The sequence below is a fragment of the Gallinula chloropus genome (assembly GCF_964237585.1).
Source record: "Gallinula chloropus genome assembly, contig: HAP1_SCAFFOLD_166, whole genome shotgun sequence".
NCBI classification, from domain to species: Eukaryota; Metazoa; Chordata; class Aves; order Gruiformes; family Rallidae; genus Gallinula; species Gallinula chloropus.
Window position 1 is genome coordinate 62940 of NW_028168824.1, and position 21437 is coordinate 84376.

At 37.9% G+C, this 21437-nt stretch overlaps 1 protein-coding gene across 1 annotated transcript in view; it reads right to left on the bottom strand.

Moving 5' to 3' along the window:
• Nucleotides 1-1428: 1428 nt before the first annotated feature.
• Nucleotides 1429-21437, bottom strand: part of LOC311204145 (DNA mismatch repair protein Msh3-like) — a gene marked incomplete at its 5' end in the record, with an annotated part of 47729 nt that continues 27720 nt past the window's right edge. Inside the window, 4 exons of the mRNA XM_084280612.1 lie at nt 1429-1700; nt 4755-4929; nt 7084-7213; nt 7417-7603. Coding sequence (XP_084136738.1) covers nt 1592-1700; nt 4755-4929; nt 7084-7213; nt 7417-7603 — 601 coding nt within the window. The 3' untranslated portion in view covers nt 1429-1591. The remainder of the gene's footprint in view (nt 1701-4754; nt 4930-7083; nt 7214-7416; nt 7604-21437) is intronic.

Sequence of the window (21437 nt, forward strand, 5' to 3'; positions counted from 1 at the left end):
TATTTTTTTCCTTGTCAGAGGCACAGTTTGAATGCTCCCCTGAGGGTAAAGAGAGTCTCACTAAAGGCACATTTAGCACATATGGGAATTCAGTAATGGCTTATTTATTCTCTTTGAAGACTGTGGTCACAAGTCCTGAGTTCCAATGCACCACAGCTGTGTGCATTAATAATGGAGTATTACACTCATTGTGCTTCACAACATGTGGCAAAGCTAAAAACACTTGGGCAACAACACCTTAAAAAACTGCTTCCTTCTTCAGCTCTTCTGATTTACATCAATACACCACACACAGCAGAAGCAGATGCTTGTATTAAATAGATGCTGCTATTTGAAGCAGACAAACTATATATTTTTTTTAATTATGCTTTGTCATCTGAACTATCAGGAAAAGATCTTTGGTGCAGGTTAGCAATTGTTTTTCACAGGTAAAAAAAATTACAAGCTTTTCTGCATGAAGTTCTCTATATTGGAAAGGCTAATTCAATCCCATGTGATATCACTACTTCATCTTCATCTGACATGCATTATTCAGAAAAAAAAATATAAACTGAAAAAAATTAGAAAGGTTCAGCTGTCTCCAAGATTACAAAACCTCATTTCATCAAGACTATAAAAAAGACTAAAATAAAGACTATATTTTATTTAATTTCTTTCCACTTTTTTTTTTTTTTTAAACACAACAAAGTATTTACCAAGTTTTAAGTGTCTGGACATCACTGTCCACTTTCATAGCAAGTGGTTATGTTTATAAAGGAAAATCAATTGGATATCACACTCAAAATTTAAAAAACATCATTTCTGTTTTTAAACGTTTCCCAGCTTTACTCTGCATTTGACAGAGCACAGGGGATGTCAGTTGCATAGTCTGAATTGCCTTTTTCATCTCATCTTATGGTACTCCAACATTATTTAGGGTATGTCAGTCTTCAGACCATGCCAATATCAGAAGCTGAAGCTGAAAAAGAAGCAGGTATGCATAAGAATGAAGAGGAAAACCAGTCAATGTGTGTTTTGTGCTGCTGCTTTGAGAACTACTAGTTGCACCATCTCTCCTATCCAGCCACACACTGTTCATAATTCATGGTGCATGTTAGAGGGTGATCTACAAAACCAGTGATTTTTAAATGCATTAATACTAGAACAAGCAAACCAAAAAAGTCTCTTTATGGCAGTCATTTACCAGTTGCACAGCAGTATAGCATAGTCAAGACAGCTACATTTTTGCAACACAGAGGGATTTTTATAGAAATTGAAATGTGATAAATTTAAAAGACATTATTTTATTTTAAAAATATTTGCCAAATTATTTATCAACGTAATTTTTCTCTTGTTTTCTAAACATATTAGAAACCAAATCCAATGCCACTAGACTTTTTGCATTAAAGGAAAAGGGTGAAAACACTTCAGGGAGGAAATGTGGAGTGAGAAAGATACAATCAGGAAGTGGGTGTGGAGCATCATATCACAATGCATCATCTCTTATCTCTCAAAAGGCAGAAAAGTCAGCTTAATGCACCTATAATCTGTTTGTCTTCAGATCTGTATTTTGCATCCCCAATATTTTCAATCTTTAAGCATGATTTGAAGACTAAAAACTGTCCTTTCTTTCATCTTCAGGTTCACACATACTTTTCCATTTCTGTAGTTCCTGAGAATCATTTATCTGCCATACTTCAGCAAAGCACTTTAGCCTTTTCCTGGAAAAAAGGGGGGTGGGGGGCAAACAAATATCAGTCAGAATGTGGAAGTATTTTTAAATTAAACACATCAAACCTTGAAAGCCCTATAGTCTTATGCAAAATTTTATACACAGTCAAAACCAGCAGTTTGCACAGTTTAAAATGTTATGTGATCTTTAAACAATTAGTTAACATTTCCAAACATATTTATTCCAGCTCTGTCAGTCAACAATTTAATTTTATAGCTAACTTCAGAGCACTAGAAACACTGATGAGATGAAATAGAACACTGAGCAAGAGCAAAGGCAACAAACAGCATTGTAGTTTGCACTGTTTAATTTTCAGCATTCAATTCCAACAAATGTGCATTAGTAGAACCATAAAGAGGTATTTTCAATATAAATGAGTAGACACATCCTTCTGTGTTCTTTTTTTAATACTTTTTGATTTAAAAAGAGCTGACACAAATAACAACAGGATGTTTAAAATAGGTTAATACATTCCTGATGACAAAGATGTCAAGACTGGATGGAATTACACAGTGGATTTTCTTAAATAAAATGAATGTGTTTTAAAAACTAAGACAAGACAGCTAGCCTGTGGGTATTGTTACACCACAAGTATACTGCTACGAAGAGGTCTGAGTTTTATTCCCAAGTTCATGATAATTTTTATTTCCTACCACTGATATGTCATACCAAATTCTGAATTTGTTAATGCCTCTTTTGAGGAGAAGGTATAGGAAAATACTCTGGCATTTAGATGACATCATGGTAATAAGGGAAAATAAACAGGAATATACAAAAGCAAGTATTTCTATAATGACCTACACGGGAGAACTGGAAAAATTAATACAATCATTTATACTCTTTGAAGTCATTGGACATAATAGTTGTTTGTTGGGATTTTTTTTTACTTTGTCATTGACTTGAGCTCCAGGTTTATACAGCTGCATGAAGTTCCCTACAAAGTGTGTGCAAAAGGTCTCCAGGGAAGGAATAACCTGCTACAGGTCAAATCTGATGAATTACCAACTGATGTGCCTTGGATGTCCCTTGTCCCTCACCCCCTGTGTAGCTCACTGTCCTTAAAGGGAGAAGAGAAAGCGTCAAACATCACATGGTGTAAGCTAGTCTCAGAGGCAGCAGGTTACCCACATCTGATGGACTGACCCCAGCCCCCATCCTCTTGTGTTGCTGGGGGAAGAGGGAGAGAAATGGGGGGTGGAGTTGAGCCTGGGAAGATGGGAGGGGTGGGGTTTTAAGATTTGGTTTGATTTCTCATTACCCTGCCCTGTTTCAGTTGGGTAATAAATAGGTGCATTTTATTCCATGTTGAGTCTGTTGTGCCCTTGGTGCTGATTGTGGAATGGTCTCTCCCTGTCCTCATCTCACTTCTGAGACTCTCATTATATCTCCTCTCCCCTGCCTAGCTGAGAAGGGGAGTGATAGAGCGACTTTGGTGGGTGTCTGGCCTCCAGCCAGGGCCAAACCACCACAAGTACAGAAGCAAATTCTATACCAAAATCTAAAATAGAGACAATCGCTTACCTACCTATTCAAAAGCTGAACAACTGGGCACAATTAAGTCCCTTAATTAAAACTGGCTGGTCAGCCCTCATGCTACCCCTCCATGGGCACTGTAAATCAATCTTCTAATGACATCACTGGATAGTAGTTTTACTGCCCACAGGTTGGAGACACACTAGAACTCTGTGCCCTGTCCAAGTAATATGCTAGCATGATTTTCACAGAACAAAGTAATACAAGCTAAATGTACATATAGTATTATTTTGCATCTTAATTTTATTACACAGTAACACTACCCTTCCAGCTCATACTCTCACCTTTCTGGAAAACATTTTTTTTCCTTGATTTTAGAACCCCACATAACAACAGAGTCAAGTCACTGCTAGTAATTTGTTGTTTTACTTTTGTCAATTATGGGCTATTATTTCCAATTAACAGAAGCCACCACATTATTTTTCCCACAAACTGTCATGTATCATCAAAAGAATTATTTTGCTTTTTGAAAAAGGGATAAAAACTGGTGTTAAGCACTAAGCACTGTTCAGTTTCAAAAGAACTGCTTGCACCTACAAATAATTAGTACTCAAAATTTTCTCATACAAAATTATTCTGTCAGGATTAGTTACAACCACCAGGCAACAAGGATGTTAATTTATTATATTCCTGAAGGTTTACTGATAGGACTGCCACTGAAAACAACAATAACAAAAAATTCAGTGGAAATTAAAATGAATGCTCGCACATACTTATATCTAAACTATATATATAATGTTACAGGTTTTATAGAGGTGATACTATTTGACACACATAAGAATTTTCATAACTAGTCTCTATATAAAGTGCATAAGCTCCTAAATGAAAAGTGGTTAGCAGAAAGATATTAAAACGCCCAAACTTTCAGTAAATTTTTGTGTGTTGTGTCGGGGAGTGGGAGGAGGAGGTAAACAAAATAAATTATAAATTATTAATACTTTAATTAAATCATAAATACTTAATTTTTTAAGTTAAACTGAAGAATATTCATCTATATTGTATTATGCAAATACAAGTTCCACGGAGAATAATATCCTTTCCAAATTAAATATATTAATATTTTCACTATCGCTGGTAGAACAGAAGAGATACTAGATGTGAGTTATATTCTAAATATTAAATATATGTTTAAATATTTTCTCTGAAAACAGAGAAAATACATACATGAAAGCATACATTACGTATTTAGCATAAGAAAAAGACCCCCCACAGTTTATTCCTAATGTTAGCTCAACATGCATTTAGTTTTTTCCAATCCTGTTTCAGAGAGCAGCAATTAACCTCTGACATAGTATCTACCTTTTAAATCTAAAGCTTTGATTGAAAGAGATAGCACGATTTCCCTAAGATTTTTTTTTTTTGAGGTTTGTTTCACTGTCTTCCCAGAAAAGTAGAGGAGGGTAGCTGAAGTAGTTCTTACTGTACATTTTTTAATGCATACTGTGTGAAATGTTCTTAAATTCATAGCTGAATATTCATTGAGGAGAGGGGAAATCACAATTGTTCTGACCTTTTCATATTCACTATCCTCTCCAACTCCTTTGATTTGTGAGCTGCCTTCTTCAAGATTTCTTCAGGAAGATCTGCCAGTTTGGCAACATTTAGCCCATAACTCCTTGCAGAGACTCCTTTAGTGATTTGATAAAGGAAAGTGATAAATTCAGGATTCTCTTCGTGTTCAAATCCTAAAAAATAAAACCAAAATGAGAAACTATTATGTTAATAAAACACAGCAGACCAAAGACTGAAATGACAAAGACTGTGGTCTCATTGCCATTCATGCTTCAGGTATGATTTATTCTGTTTTACCTACCCATTGTGAGAATGAAAAAACTCTTAAATAGATGTTTACCTGGTGTCTTTTTTAGCAGACTTATCTCTGTGTGTCAAAAACTGTACGTCAAACTGATTAATTATGTTGCAACTGGGACACTCCATCTCATGTCTGCTAAGCAATGACAGTGTCAGTAACCTATCAGTCAAGAAGTCCATAACCACACCACATTAAAAAGCTTCCTGCCTACCAGGAGGCTGAAAGCCATAAAAAATGCTTAGAAAAAAATACAAGTTGGGATGGTGGATCCTCTGCTAGGGGGTTTTCTACAGGATGAAAAGGTACAAATGTAAAAGACATCATTATAGGTCCTATGACTCCTTCCTTTTCCTCCTAAGACATCCTTGTTGCAACTCTGCACAAGCCAGGCCTTGTGTAAAGACCAGAAACTCTACAACATCATTCACTACCATTCACTTTTCTGTTTTAAGATTGCAAGATTTTGGAACAATGGACATTTCCATAACTGATAATGACTCAAGGTGAATTGAGTTATCTAAGTCAAAGATTGGGAAAAAACATGCCATAAAACTCACCTTAAATGAAACAATTAAAATGTTAAGACAACAGAAGCTAAAGTTATAGAGTAAGAAACACAGATGCATTTTTGCTCACAGGCTATTGTGTCTCTCTGTAGCAAAACTGTAAAGACTACATATAACCTGAAGGTTCAGGTAAAATAACATTTAAGGTAGAAATGCTGAAGCAGGACATAAACATGAAATAAGACAAAGTGAAACATAAATGATAGGGCTTTGTGGACACAGCTGTTAAGGACTAGTAAGTACTGAATGTTGGTAACATCTCAGTTGTATCATGGGATCAAAGATCAACACTCCAGTTAATGAACTTTGTGAGCAAAGGACATGCTGATGCTCATATCAATTCTTAAATATTCCTAAGAAGAATTCAGGCAAAGCAGGAAAACCAGAATACAAGCAGAATTGTCAAGCACCTGATTAAACCTGATACATCAAGAAAAAGAAAAAAAAGCAAAGGTATGGAGGGAATTCCTACATCACAAATCTGTTCTAAGTTTGGATGCCATGTGAGTAAGACACATGTAGTGGATAAACCCTGTGTGAATTTTCGAAAGGTATTTGACAAGAGCCCTGCATCAAGTGCTCCTCTGAAAACTAAGCAGCCATAATCTAAAAGGAATGCCTTTGCATTTGTATATAATTGGTTAAAAGATAGGAAACTTACAGTAACAGTCAGTTCTCACCATGAAGGGTGATCATCACTGCAGTTAGAGAGGCTCAAGGTACTTGTCAAACAAGGAAAAGGGCTAAGCAGAGAGCTGACAAACTTTACTGAAAATACTAATTCAGAGCAACAGTGACAAGCATAAATGCTGCAACTCTTCTGCCTGGCAAGAGCAGAACTGGATGCAATTATGATCAGCAATCTACAAAATTAGGCATGGCACAGACAGGAAGAACAAAGATTATTCCTCTGCCTCTTCCAATTCAAAGAACTGGGACCACCAGGTGAAGCTACATGTTGTTTCAAAAGAGTTTCAAAACAAACAAGAGGAAGTTGTTCTTCACACAATGCAGTGAAAACTGCTTACACAATAGGATGAAGATGCCAAAAGTACACATGCACACACAGAGAAACTAGACAACCTTGTTGAAAATAATAAAAATCAGAAAACCATCTAGCTCTTGAAGCCCCCAAAAGAGCAAATGTTTGCAGACAGTGAGATCTTCTAGAGAAAGAGTTAACACACATTTGATCCCTAATCCCTCCTCCCTAATCCTTTGTATTCATCTACTGTGAGTTACCAAGCTGTGTGACTCTTTTATCTGACCCAGGTTACTGATTCTTGTATTAAATGTGAAAGAGAAATGGTTGTACAGTTTTCAAGCCCTCCAAAATCTCTGTATAGGCTGATATTCTAGTGAATTTGAACATGTAACTTTCATGTTGAGGTTTAAATTACACTTCTACAGTTTCTGCCTACACCTGTTGTGTGAAAACCTCAGATGGATTTATACTGTACCTTTTTGTTCAGCACTTTCCTCCTCATTCACCAAGAAAGCCATGTGGTAATTACCAACTTTGTCTGGATACATCTTCTCTAGCTCACAAACCGAAGGATAGTGAGTGACAAACAGTGTCAGTGACTCCACCTACAACAATGAGGTAAGGCATGTAAGAAGGTTTGGCTTAAAACAGTTATAAAACACAACACTGGTATCCTCTATCCATGCCCCTTTGCTCTGAGTCTAGACATGCTACATTTCTACAAGGAAACAGGCATCATGTCCAGTTCAGCCTAACATGGTACAGGCTGAAAAAGCATTCACAACCACATGTCAGATCAAACACTTACAACTCTAATGAAATGTTCCAGTGTAGCATAAGCAATAGCAATTCCATCATGTGTGCTAGTTCCTCTTCCCAATTCATCCAAAATTACTAGTGATCTTGAAGTTGCTTTTCTTATTATCTCAGCAGTATCTGTCAGTTCTTCCATAAAAGTACTTCGACCTTTGTAAATGTTGTCTGCTGCACCCATTCTGCATTGAGATTCAAAACAGATCAATTTATTAACTTCAAATAAATGCCAGATAATGTTGGGAAAAAAAAAAAAAAACAAACCTTCTTATAATGAAACCATTTTATTATAAATGTCATGTTGCTGATCCAAGCAGAGCAGTAAAACTAAGGCAGAACATTCACCTTCCAGAACAAGCTACTGCTTAGGAAGAAAAGCTGCAAGAGTACATGCTGCAGATGTGAGGTTACTCTAAAAGAGTGAAAGATCTATCCATGTACCATTAATAAAATATTCATGTACCATTAATAAAGGCTTGCCTGCATTCTCCAAGACTATACTGACCCTATGGGCCTCTGGGGAATGTCAGACTGTAGGAACAGCAGAGAATTTTTCTGGGCCATCAGTAATCTAAATCCCAAGGTAAATCTGTAGACAGGAATCTCAGCATAACATGTCAACTATAGGAATTAGAGGAAAAAGATGAGGTAGACAAGGGGGTATTTCTTATCATGCAATTCTTCTACCTTCACAAACAGTAGCAGGCAGCCTGTTCTCCTAAAAAGGACCCTGGGAATTCATACCATTCAGCTCACTAGAACGGTAACAGCAAATGTAGCAGTGAAAACAAATTTTACTTCTTTGGTTTAGTGTGACCATGTAATTTGCATGTTTTATAAATGCCTACAAGACCTGAAAGTGTCAGATATTAGAATCTCCATGTAGTGATAAAGTGGACACTCAAGGTGACCGGGTATTTAAGCATCCAAACAGATACAGAAGCTAGTTTCTTCAGGCTGTAACAATATAACAATGATTTCCCCTACTTACACAGGTACACAATCTTACTATCATGTTTAAACATGTTTAAGAGAAACATTTCTCTCCTCATCCTTTTCCACAAATGTCCCTGAACTTAATGGTCTCCAAGCAGGTGAGCTTCTCTTACGCTCTGTACACATACACATGCAAACTCAGACACACAAATTCCTTCACGTTTCATACAGGTCTTTTAGCACCATTTCAAGTCAGATTCTATCTCAAATCATGAAACAGTTTTCACCTCAGAAACCGACTGGTAATCCACCCTGTTCTTCTCTTCTGCAGCTTTCCTAACCTATTCAATTAATACGCTTTCTAACTGGCAGAAAGAATTTCCTTTTCCCACATATGCTTTTCAATTACATTAACCACATTACAATACCACTTCTGAGATAGGTTATCATTAGCAATCCACGGAGTACAGCTGCAATAACGGATTTGTTCGCTCTCATCAGCCAACAGTATAGTTACATACAAACCTCATTGATTTAAGGAAAGCTGACTCTTGGGCTTAACATATCACATTTTCAAATATAACAGCTGGCCACAACAGTATTTAAAGCCAATCAAAACCTTTAAAGAGAATCCCAAGACAGCCTTTTTTTCTCAATCTTTTGCTGCATCTCTCTAATGTAATCGCTTCTGTTGCCTACAGAAGCACTAACAAGATACTCATAATTTTATGGGGATCTCTGATTGCCAAGAGTAACTGGCTACAAATAGGCTGGACACATTAAAATTATGATTTCTGTAGGTCCTCTGGTTCCTGCCCTGGAAATTTTGTATGGTGTCATGTGTAACTCCATGACATGTGAATCTTGTGACGAACTGATCTTGGTTGGAGATGGGCAGGGCATTACCATACAACAAGCAAACAGCACTTCACTGAGTATGCACTTAAGATTGCACGAGTAGTAGGTATACTCCAACATTACTATGCTTATCACTATTAACTACAAATAAATTTACCAGAACAGCAAATACTTTTCATGTCCAAACAGTCTCTGGCTCCATAATGGGCAACTTCAACTTCATTTACAACCCTAGCATTATTACAATGTAATTTTTATTTGGCTTTTCATTACAGAGAGAACATCTAACAGGCTGTCTTTTCTGAACTTAGCATGATTACACTCAGAGTTCTCATTTCTATTTTTCTCTTGGATTGCATCAGATCCATAGAGCCCTCAAAATCATTTAGCCATTTTGCATCTTATCTGCATTCAGGAAAATAATTTTCAGAACTTCCTCACTAAATGCTCAAGATACAAACAGAAATTAGTATTATCGTTCTCTTGTTCTTAACAACAGCTGCAAAAGAAGATTTCTTTTCAGCATCTTGAAACATTCAAATCCAACTCAGGCTCATCTACAGATTTAAAAAAAAAAACAAAACAGTATGTTTCTCAATGATATAAAACCTCTGAAATATCTTCCTTTGAAAATGGATAAAATTGTTCTTTCTGCCTGTGCCCTTGACACTAGAAGGAAGAATCACACTTGTTTTTCAAATGTATCTCGTCAATAATTTTATCCAAAAAAAGTAAGAATAAATATTTTAATGTGGACGTCTGCATTTATCAAACTAACAGTTAATATGCAGCAAGGCATTGCTCCAACTGTGTGTTATTCCTGATCTAATGAAGTTTTTGATACAAAACACCTATTGCTTAAACATTTCTTCAGGTTTAAAACAGCCACTATAAATCCCACTACAGTGGGATTCAGTCGCTTTCAATTTACATTTAAATGTAGCTTGCCTCTTAAATGTTTTTATATGTCAAAACATTAAACTTTCTCCTGATGTTCAATAGAATGAAGATGATTTACCACTGTTAGCAGCTAATTTACAGTTAATACCTGGGTGCTATCCCAATGAACTTTTAGGGTAAAAATGCAAAGAGAAATGTTATAGATACTGAGCCTTAAAGCTGTCACCCCTTAAATCATCTTGTTTGTCTGCCTTTTTTCATTTGTTTTACATAGGGTCCTAAATGAAGTCTCCAAGCCTCACTTTTGCTGGCACCCTGCCTCCAATGGGGTCAGATATTTTTCTGACTTTTATATGTACACAAAAATAACTATTTGATTACATTTTAATACTGCATTCACCCTAACAATATGTCTGGTGACAATACAGTGGGATATGAGAAGAGGTATGAGTCATCCCTGAGTGATGCAGTCATGTTATGCACTGCATAATATTTATTTTCTTCCTTCTCTTAACTGAACACCCCCCCTCCACCCAAAAGAAAAACCAACAAATCAACAAAACACAAACATGTACAGGAAAATGAAGTTTACAAGAGAGTAAGGCAATCACAACAGCAAACCATCAGAGCAGGAACAATACCACCCAGCCCCACCACCTCTGCTCTATTTGTCAGCACACCAGCTGCTGGAAGCAGTGACAGTTAATACGAAAACTTCAATTTCTGCTATGGAATTTCTACTGTCTACGTTCAGAAAAATTACTGCATTCTGCCCATGACAAGTGTGCAGATATCCAATGTGGAGAGTGCCTCTTTAGTGCTGGCAAGAGATTCATCACTCCTCAGCAAAAGCAATTTGGCTAGAAACCACTTTTTATAATGTCTCTTTGACAGCCAACCAAATTTCATAAAATTAAAAGCTCTTCTTCTTACAATGTTCAACACATCTATTATGTAACAGGAAAAAAAAAAGGGAGGAAGCATTATCTCTTTTCATTGCTAGGTTTCAAGTGGTAAAGATTCTTGTCTATAAACTCAGAGAAAACAACAGGGAAGCAATGTTTCCAAAAATTAATTTTGGTGGGATAAGTTAGATGATATGCAGCAGCACCAGCCAGCTTTATACAAACCAGCTAGTACAACATGCTTAACCTGCATGTGACCCCTTAGAGAGAAAGACACAGATTTCCACATCCTACACTTGCAGCATTCAAAGGGTGCTTTTTCTAATCTGCTCTCCTGAGTCAGTGCCTGCACATAGTACTGACCTTCTCCAATGCCAGTGTTCATCATTCTAGGAAGTTATCCTTGATATTTTGTTCAAGGAGGCTCTGGAGATGTAAGGAATCTTTTTAATGATACAAGCTATGATGTCACTAGAATGAAATAGTAACTTTGTACCTTTTTTCCTTGCAGCTGAAGAATTTTTATGCAGTTAGTATCCATTTAGACCTGCACTCAACAGGCAGGAACTAATATCCCTGAACTGCGTGGCCCTGAAAGTCACCTCCAAGTCTGGTGCTCTCAAGCTTTTGATCAGCTAGAAACATCTGAGGGCTTTGAGAGTCACCCCTAAAGAGCTGTTTAGAAGGAGAAAATGTAAATTGAGGCCATGGAGGCCTTCCTGTAGCTCCTTCTCACAGCATCCTGCTCTTAAAAAACCAAAGTGTCCTGGAGACAGGGAAGACTTGCAGGCTTGATGACTACCAGTGGCACAAACCAACAGAATAACACAAAACCTTATTTTGGAGCAGAGCAGAGAAGGCTCCCAGAGAACTGCAGCTGCCCTGTGCAGCAGTCCAGGGGTGAACGTGATGACTTGTAGCTTCAAACCGAGACTGCCCCAGGGTGAGAGAAGGAGGGGGCTGGGGGGGGGATGTGAGGGGGTGGGGTGGGAGGAATTCCCTAGCAGAAAAATTAATCTGAAATCCAGACACTTCCAGTTAAGTTTTTTTTCCATGCTGCCTTTCAGAAGAAGTTATCTAACATGCTATTGGTGGGGTTGATTATAAAATTAAGAGCACTGCATGGACCTCAGGTATCATATTATTCGTTTCTGTTGGGACAAATCCCTCACAGTGCTTGTGAAAACGACCACACAGCCCAAGAGCTCCCAATGGTAACAAAAAGCAACTACATAGCACTGAATAAATCCCAGAAAACAAGACTGCAAACCCGTTCCTAAAGCCTTATTTACATACCATTGACAAAATCCTGATACTATTTATTAACTATAAAATACTTAAAGCTGAAAAATAAACTTAAATGAGATGTAGAAATATGCATTTGACTTCAAAAGTTTATCTAAAATACTTACTGGAGAAAAGAAACCTAGTGCCTATTGCAGAAGAATAAACCTGATTGGTATAGAATCTCTACACAGTGCCTCTGTCATTTTCAGGTGAAAGTATTCTGGTTTCCAGCTATGGTTTACCTTCCCTGGGATCAGAACTGAAGCCAGGCTTCATCTCAGGATGCACTCAAAGTTAAATTATTTATTCAACCAGAACAATTAACATTAAAATTACTCTTTTCTCTGAGAATATCTTAAATATAAAGTGTAGAATAGCACTCTCTCAACACCAAGAGAGAAACTCCTGTGATTCAAGAACATTGAGAAAAACAAATAAAATAAATCCTTAAGACGAATTTACAAAAAAACCCCTTCAAAATATAATTTCAAAGTTGACTGTATTTGAACAGGAATTATTAAAATAAGTAGCTTGCAGAAGAAAGGACAACCTTGTGTAGCTCCAGGCCTGGAGGTTGGTGGCCCTGCCTGTGGCAGGGGGGTTGGAGCTCTATGATCCTTGGGGTCCCTTCCAACCCAGACCAGTCTATGATTCTAGGATTAGATGGGGTCTTGCCTTAGAGGTTATCCTATTCCTTCTCTAGTTCTCTACAACATTAACACCCTACAGTTACTACTTTTCATTTTTTTTTGAAGATCTCATGAACACTGCTTGTATCCTTTCATCTTTTGCAGAAGACACTCTAACCAGCTGAAGTGTCTGCAGAAAACAAATGCCTGTGAAAGTGGGAGCACTATCTGAAGATGATGTTCATGAGAACAGAAACACTTGTTACTGGTCCTGACATGAACAGAGGAACACAACGGTAAGATAAATCCTCTGCCACTGAACCAGGTTATTGACTTTCTGCTAGGCACCTAGCAAACAACACTTACTGAGACTTCACTGGTTAGAAATTAAAAGTAAGTTTGCAAACAGGTCTGCCAAGAAAATGAAAACAGGCATCCGAATCAGAGGATTGGCAGGCTGACTACTCTGTGTCCTCTCCTACTGTGGTACCAAGAATCCCAAACACCTTTAACCAGAACAATTGTTCAGTTTTGCCCACAAAAGAAATTTGAAACCCTGAGTATTTTAGAAAGACTCCAACTGCTAACCAGAACTTAACAGTGTTTAGTATAAAAGTAGCCCAACTTGGATATCCTAACTTCTGGCTACTTGCCACATACAATGAAAATTTATCAAGTAATTCTTTAGAAGACAGCATCTGCAAATTTCTAACTGTTCACTGGCAAGAAACTAATGCTTCACACTCCCCCACAGGGTACTGGTAAATCATTCACTTCATTTCCATGAACCTCTTACTGATTCAAACTAAAACCTGACAATTAAGAACAGTAATTTACAGAGCTGTGATTACAGAATTTACAATTATAAAAAAAACTCCTTATCCTAATCATTGTTATCAGGAGTTTTTATTTTTGTATTATTCATGGACAACTTCTAAGAAGCAAATGTGTGCAAAGTTGCGTGGATGGCAATGTAGGAAATCAGAAGATGTTACCTTATTTAGAACAGTTGTTGAAAAGCCTGACAGAACACATTATAAATTTAATGTGAAATACATTTTTATTTTGTAAGTTATTGTAGACACATGGTATTCTCAGTCTCTGACAAATTAGTGAAAGCCTAAGATCACTAGGGATACACACTTTGTACTATCCTGGAAAGAAAAGTAAGTCCAAAGTCATTTTAATACTCAGTTTCATAGCATTTTGTAACCTTTTCCTTTGTCCCCCATACCACTAGCTAATTGAAATAGTCAACACAAGTAATCACTTAAATCCTCATTACCTTATAGACCTGGCCAACAGAGGCATGCTGCACAGGCAAGCACCCCAGAATGTTAAAAGAGATGTATCTAACAGGACTGGCTTTCAAGATGTGAACTGCATTGCTTTACTTGCTGAAAACCGGAGGACAGAAAAACATCCCTGGATTGCATTTAATAATTTGAAAGCTGAATTCACCTCAACAGACTGAATGGGACTCAGGTGGGACTGAGTTCAAAAGACACAATGCTGCTCTAGTCAGTACAGTCACTGAATGAGAAGAAGTTACTAATATCCTCTCATTTCTAATGCTTTACAAGGCAATAGAAATTCAGTTGTTCTTAGAATCACAGCATCAGACTGGTTTGGGTTGGAAGGGACACATTTATTTCTAATCCCCTGCTATGTGTAAGGACACCCTCCAGTAACCCAGGGTGCCCAAAGCCCCATCCAGCCTGGCCTTGAACCCTGCCAGGGATCCAGGGGCAGCCACAGCTTCTCTGGGCAGCCTGCGCCAGGCTCAGGCTCACAGGGAAGGATTTCTTACTTCTATCTAATCTAAATCTACTCTGTTTTAGTTTAAAACCATTACCCTTTGTGCTATCACTACTTGCCCTTGTAAGCTTCCTTCCAAAAGCTTACGTTACATTAATTAGTGAAGAACACCCAAGAAAGTTATTCTCCAAAATTCAGCAATGATACCCTCAATAATAAGAGAACTCCTTAAAAATACCTGTCACCTAAGGAACATAAATTACACACAGTTAATCTGGCAGATTTCTGCTTAATTCTAAATCTTTCCATTGTATTTTTAAAACTGGACTTGCTTGAGTGAGTTCACTTTGTCCATCCCACATTACACACAACCTTACAGGAGCTGGCTCTCAAGGCACAAGAGTCAAGCCCTCAGAGGAACAGGGAGTCTGGTAGCAGGAAGAGGATGCAATAGCTTAAATTCCACGCTCAAACATGCCAAACACATCAATGGACTGCTTTCCACAGGTCCATCAGCTTTTACATTTACTCAAACACAGAACTAAGCATTTCTTTTTCTTGCCCTGAGTGAGAAAGGTATGACTTGTTCCTGTACAGAGGCACCAAACTGAGGTTTCCCTACTGCAGTGTCTCCTGAGGGACAGATCTGCCAGCACTGACAGAGAGCACAGCAGAAGGCCAGTGCAAGGTGGAGAAGTTTATGAAAGCTGCATTAAGCAACTGAAGCTCCAAACAAGTTTACCCCAATTTTCCTACAGGAAACCATTAACACTGTATAAATGTTGTTGATGGTCACAAGGGAAAGAACAGATTAAGAGTACAATCATTTTGCTGAAGGTTAAATTACAAGCAGAGATATCCAAATTAGGGTGTTCACTTGTGAGCTGACAATATTAGCCCAAAGAAGCTGAAAAAATGGAGACAAAGAAAAACTCATCCCTAAAATATGCACAGGTTTACACTTGCTACTCTTGGATTCCAGGGAGGGAACTCGAGGTAATTAAGTTAATGTGCATATGTAGCTGAAGGATTGAGGCCAAGGGGGGATTAAAAGGCAGAAACTATAGTAACAGACTAGGGACAACAGCTGAAGTATTCAGTGCAAGTGAACTTTTCCCCTTTAAACCTGTGGACGCTATGGAAAATCCAATTCGCATTGTGACTAGGTTAAATCATATCAGGGGAGAGTTTTAGAAAGATAAATACCACTGTTCAGTGTCAGAGTTTCAACTTGACTGTTAAGAGAGCTGGTCAGCTTCACAGTCAAATTTTTGTTTGTCCCCCCTCCCCCTTGCCCACACAATACTATCACAGGGAAAGCCTTTCAATCCCTATCAGTAATACTGCAATAAGCAACAGAAGTTGTTTTGTAAATCTCACTTTATGTTTAAATAACTGTCTTTTATTAACTTAAATGGATTTTCAAGCCTGATTTAAAATGCTGCAAACAAAACAGGTGTTTTTATTAATAATTTTATCAAATGAAAGTTACATAAGCCAAAGACTGTTTTGTTAAATATTATTACATGTATATGAAATATAATCCTAACATTGGAGATTTATGTTACTATGAAATGACCAGACATGAAGCTAAATTATCTACAAATATATGTACAGCACAGCTTAATGTATTTCTACTGAGCTACTTAACACTGTCAGAAATACAGTTCAGATGTACTGTGATATGTCCAACACACATTTTTAGAAAAAAACACAGCAAATAATGTTCAACTTATTTGAACACTCACTACAACTTTTACATATTATTGTCTTTTTCAAAAAGAACATCTCCATGTGACAGAAAACAGGTTCAATGAATATTATTACACCACCTTTTTTTCCCCTTGAAAGGTGGGCATAATCTACCCCAGAGGCATCATTACAACACTGTAAATATAAATGAAAGGCCTAAGTAATTTTTGTTATCCTGGCAATAAACACAAACACAATTAAGCAAGAAACAAACAAAATAAATTACTCTGCCACAAAGCAGTAACATTTCTGGAAGTTACTTCTGGGTTCTTGACAACTAACAAGTTCTGTTTGTCTGACTGTCATTGTTGCTTTCCAGAGCAATAGCAACAATGCTTGTTTAGCATATAATTACACGTATGCAACTGCATTGTAATAACAGTTCCCTGCTTCCTGCACAATAGATAAATTAGTGTGTATGACAAAACCAGTAAGCACTGCTATACATATACAGATACACACATATGTAATAAACATGAAAAGGTACCTTTACTTTTTAATTTTCTAGCCTTTAAGAATCTAACTACACAGGCAAATTGAGAGAATCTAGTTTTTGCATGACTTTAAATTTAAATGTTTATTTTCAGGCATAAAAAAAACTAAAAATAAACTAAAAAAAAAAAAGCCAACACAACCACCACCACAGTTCTAGAGAAAACCCGGCAAGACACAGACAAGTTACTCTGCTGAGATAAACCCCTCCACAGTTTCTATTCAGCACTCAGTCTCACGGTGATTTCTGCATTACATAGGATGCCCAACACTGCTGTCACCTCAAGACTTGAATTTCATAGCCTAGATTTTTATGGTAAAGGTATGAAGAAACTGACTAGCTGAATTTCAATGCCAAGTTTTGTGATTTAACTGATATTTCTAGGACAGACAGGAAGACTAATCTTCGTAATCCCACCCTATAAGCCTCAAGTAAATCAATAAAGCAATATATGGAAGCAAGGAATTTTTTAGTTTAGAAACTAGTCTTTTGAGTTAAGAACAATAAAGACTGCATGTGATATGCCAGACACTATAAGCTATTCTGGCAAATTACTGAGGAGTTTACCAGAAAGGACAAGAATTTATTATGCTAAATATGTGAATGCTCAAAACCTGTCTCAGTCCAGCCCAATGATTCTGACTGATTCTGGAGGCTGTGGGCAGCACAACAATTCTGAGAAAGACGCAGAAACCTGTAAATGGTAGTGATGTAGTGATTTCGGGAAAAGGCTTTTCCATAGATTTAAAAAAAAAAGTCATGATTATGTAATCTCTAGTGCATAATAGAATATACTATAGGATATGTTGGTTAAGATTTCTTACAAAACAGAATTAATGCAGACCCCCTCAAGGGGTGAAAAACAGTACCATCATACTCCATCCAGAGAATAAAAGACTAACAAGAAGATAGGAAAGGCACATGTAAGACATAAAAGCCCCCCAAATCTCCTGTGGTCTGCTAACCATTTTAAAATGTCATCAGTGTGCTGCTCCCTCAGCAATCAAGATGAAACACACAGAGCAGCTTTGGGTGGATGATGTCCATTTCTTTATCGTGTTTAGTGAAATCACTCTGTAGGAAGAGATTTCTAATGAAGAACACTTCTAACCCACTTTCAAGCAAGCGTGTTCCTGGACAATCTCTATCCAAATACAGCTCATCTGTGAACCAAGCAATGCATAAAAATCTAACAAGCTGCATCCTGGTTACAAACTGTTCTTTTTGCCTACTGCTGTCCGAATAGCACCATCTCTGCAGTGGAGCTCTGAAAAAATGGAGCTTGTTACTTATTATTTTAAATACAAAAATCTTCCCTCTGCTCCTGTGCACCTCCCTCCAACTGACCAACTGGTAAAACTGGAATGAAATTAAGGGCAACATTATTTGTGTAGTTCGAAAAAGCTGGGAAGAATTTTTGCCACCAGCAGCTACATCAATGGAACATTCATTTCCATTAATATTTACAAGCACTACTTTGTTTTTATTCTTAAGTGATTTACCTCAGATTTCAATTTATTGTGAAAGGCACCTGGGAAACATCTTCCACTCAATTTCCACTCAAACAGAAACGTTCTCTTTTTCCTGCTTCACATACCACTCCATCCTGTGCTTTCTGATTTTTTTCAAGATTTCTTATAAAAGGTAATCTTAAGCCTTGAAACATTTTAACCTGTGTAAAAGTAAATCATCCCCATTTAAATATCTGTAAAATTATTGAGACAGTGACAGTCCAGTGAAGCAAAGAAAAAAACAAATGCAAACATCTAAAACTGACTGCCCAAATGTTTGCTGGTTTTATGCACAGTATTTGCTTTGCATCACAGTTTTTAATTGTAATTAGATCTGTAATGATGCCATAAATATGTACATTTTATAGATTTTTTTAAAAGCTTGTCTAGAGTGAAAATAGTGAGGTTTGTCTAATAGTTTCTTTCAGCTCCACACACTCATGACAAAACTGTAGAATGAGTTTGTCAAGTTGTCAGAATTAAATAGCTGTTAAAGTACTTAGGGAGGTAACATACAAAATTTATCTATTGTGAGACCCCACCTTTTTGAAAGTCCAAAACTTAGAGAACAGACAGAATAAAACACAGAGAAGAAAGCATTATGGCATGTTTGATGGACAGCCTTTTAAGAAATGTGGATTTATAAGGGCTGAATTTTCCTGGGTTTTTTAGCTTACTTTGAAGAAATCCTTCATATCTACACCATCTTCTCAGCTTTAACAGCATTTCTTTCCAGAGTATCATCTCATCTTCTAGACAAGGTAAGGATTAAGGGCTTCAAAACAAATTCAGTTGTTTCTAAAGGTCCTTTGTATCATATGTAAGAAATTACTACAACTAGTCACAGTTCTGTCTTGTAATATACAACTATAGGTGGAATAAACATACTTCTCCTACATGGGAGAACAATGTGTCAGTCAGAAGCTGATCCCAGTTTGTTTTCTCACCTTGGCAGAGAATAGCCACACTCTGCTGTGCACAGTAGAAGACCTGACAGAAAGAATACATTATCTACACTCCCCTGAGTCTTATGCATCTCATGTTTGTGTGCTTCAGCTGATGATCATGCCACTGACAATACGTGAGATTTTTCTGGCACAAGGAAAACAACCCTCTCATCCCCAAAAGCTGGGCACACCAATGGGAAAAGATTTCTCTTCACACACCTTGCAGAAGCAGAGATACCTGCAGTCCTTGGAGGGATTATGTGAACAAGCCAACAGCTCCACACATTCTGCATTTGTGCTTGAGCCTACAGAGGTGCAGCCAGAAGCTTTCCCTTACTCTCTGGCCAGTAAATTCTCATTGTGCCACCAACTACCAAGGCTGAGAAATAAAATGGGTGAAGAGTCCATGACGGCTGTAGCACCTCATAGAAGAAATGTCACTTCAGGATGACATAAGTGCTCTTTCTTCCATCTTCATGAATCCCATTGCACGTGATTGACAAAGGTCTTTCTGCTCACAGGATGATGGAAATAAGTCACATCAGCAAGCATTGAGATGTTGCTTTTTTAGATCTAACATCAGCTCTCACTACCCATGCAAGCATGCAGTGTTCACAGGTAAAGTGTAATGGCCCACATGTCAGCTTTGTGCATTTCAGGACCAGTTAAAGGTGCTACCAGAGCAGTAGCAGAGCAAGCAATGACAAGCAGCAAGGGAAGTACAGCCACCAGCTGGCAGAACAGCACGATGCATTGAGGAACTTGGTGATGAAATGTCTTGGCCTCTAAAGCAGCTTCCTACTAACAAAGAGAGACTTAATCTCATCAGCGTCACCATGTGAAGCCAGGCATACATACAAATAATGCCATTTCTTCTTTACTCTGGAACACACAATGGAAGCTGACTGACTGACTTGTGAAGAGGACTGAAAACATGCACGGTCACTTTGTTCAAAGAGCTGAGAACACAAAAAGAGCTTTGTTTCCTTACACCTATTCTCTTTCATAGATGAGAAAGAAGGTGGGAACTACTAGGATGCCTCTAAAACAGAGTGCCACTCTGCCACAAGAAGGCTCAACTGGAATAAAAAATCCAGGCTGGAGTGATGTGCTGGTCTGTGACTGACTGGCTGTGTCTTGCTCAATGACACTGCAATGGCAAACCAAGCAATGCAGCCACCTGGGATGTCTTTTCAAGGGTAAAGCCTGCCTGTTCAGAGATGATTTCTTAGACTCGAAAAAGATCAATGAGGTGAGAGAGGCCCCTGAACTCTGTCACCACATCTAACAGCTGTGAGGACATAGCTGATGCTTACCATGGGTTGGGCCTGAAATGCAGTTTTCAATAGCAGGAGTTGATCTTCAGTTGGCAAATCTCAATAGCACTGTTGTTCCTTGTAGCAATCAAAACTCCTTCCCTTTACCAACCCCCTGATCAACTCAGAACCACCACTCCTGGCCGAGGTATGTGGCTGGAACTGGATCTTGGATGCTGGACTTGAAATAAACGACCCAACTAAGGCCAGCAGCCAGGAGGATGAATTTGCCTCATTATTTCAGTATTAAATGAGGCTGGCAGTTCTCAACCAATATAGAAAAACATCCTTTCCTTTCCTCTGCCTCCCCTCTCTCCTTATGAAAGCAAAGACCACAAATGTGTCCTGTGTGTGAAGGACAATGAGGTAGGTCTCTGAGCAGAGGTTTGAAGACTGCCTTCAAAGTCACCTTTCAGAAGCTCAGCCTGAACCTGATGCTTTCCCTTGGTTTCCATATCTGCAAACACAAGTAGGCTGTGTGCAAGCCAGGGACACACACAAGTACCTCAGCAGGAAACAGCTTCTGCTGCATTGATCAGAAGCATCAAGTTACTGTATGATGGCAACAGCTCAAAGTCAGAGGGCCTAATTTATATGGCTCTGCAACTTTGTTATGCCAAACAGACGTGTTAAAGATCAGCTGCCTGAAGATCTTTGCACTCCAGTTTTAGTTGAATGAGCAACTATTACACATGTTCAAAATCATTATACAAAGACAGACAGA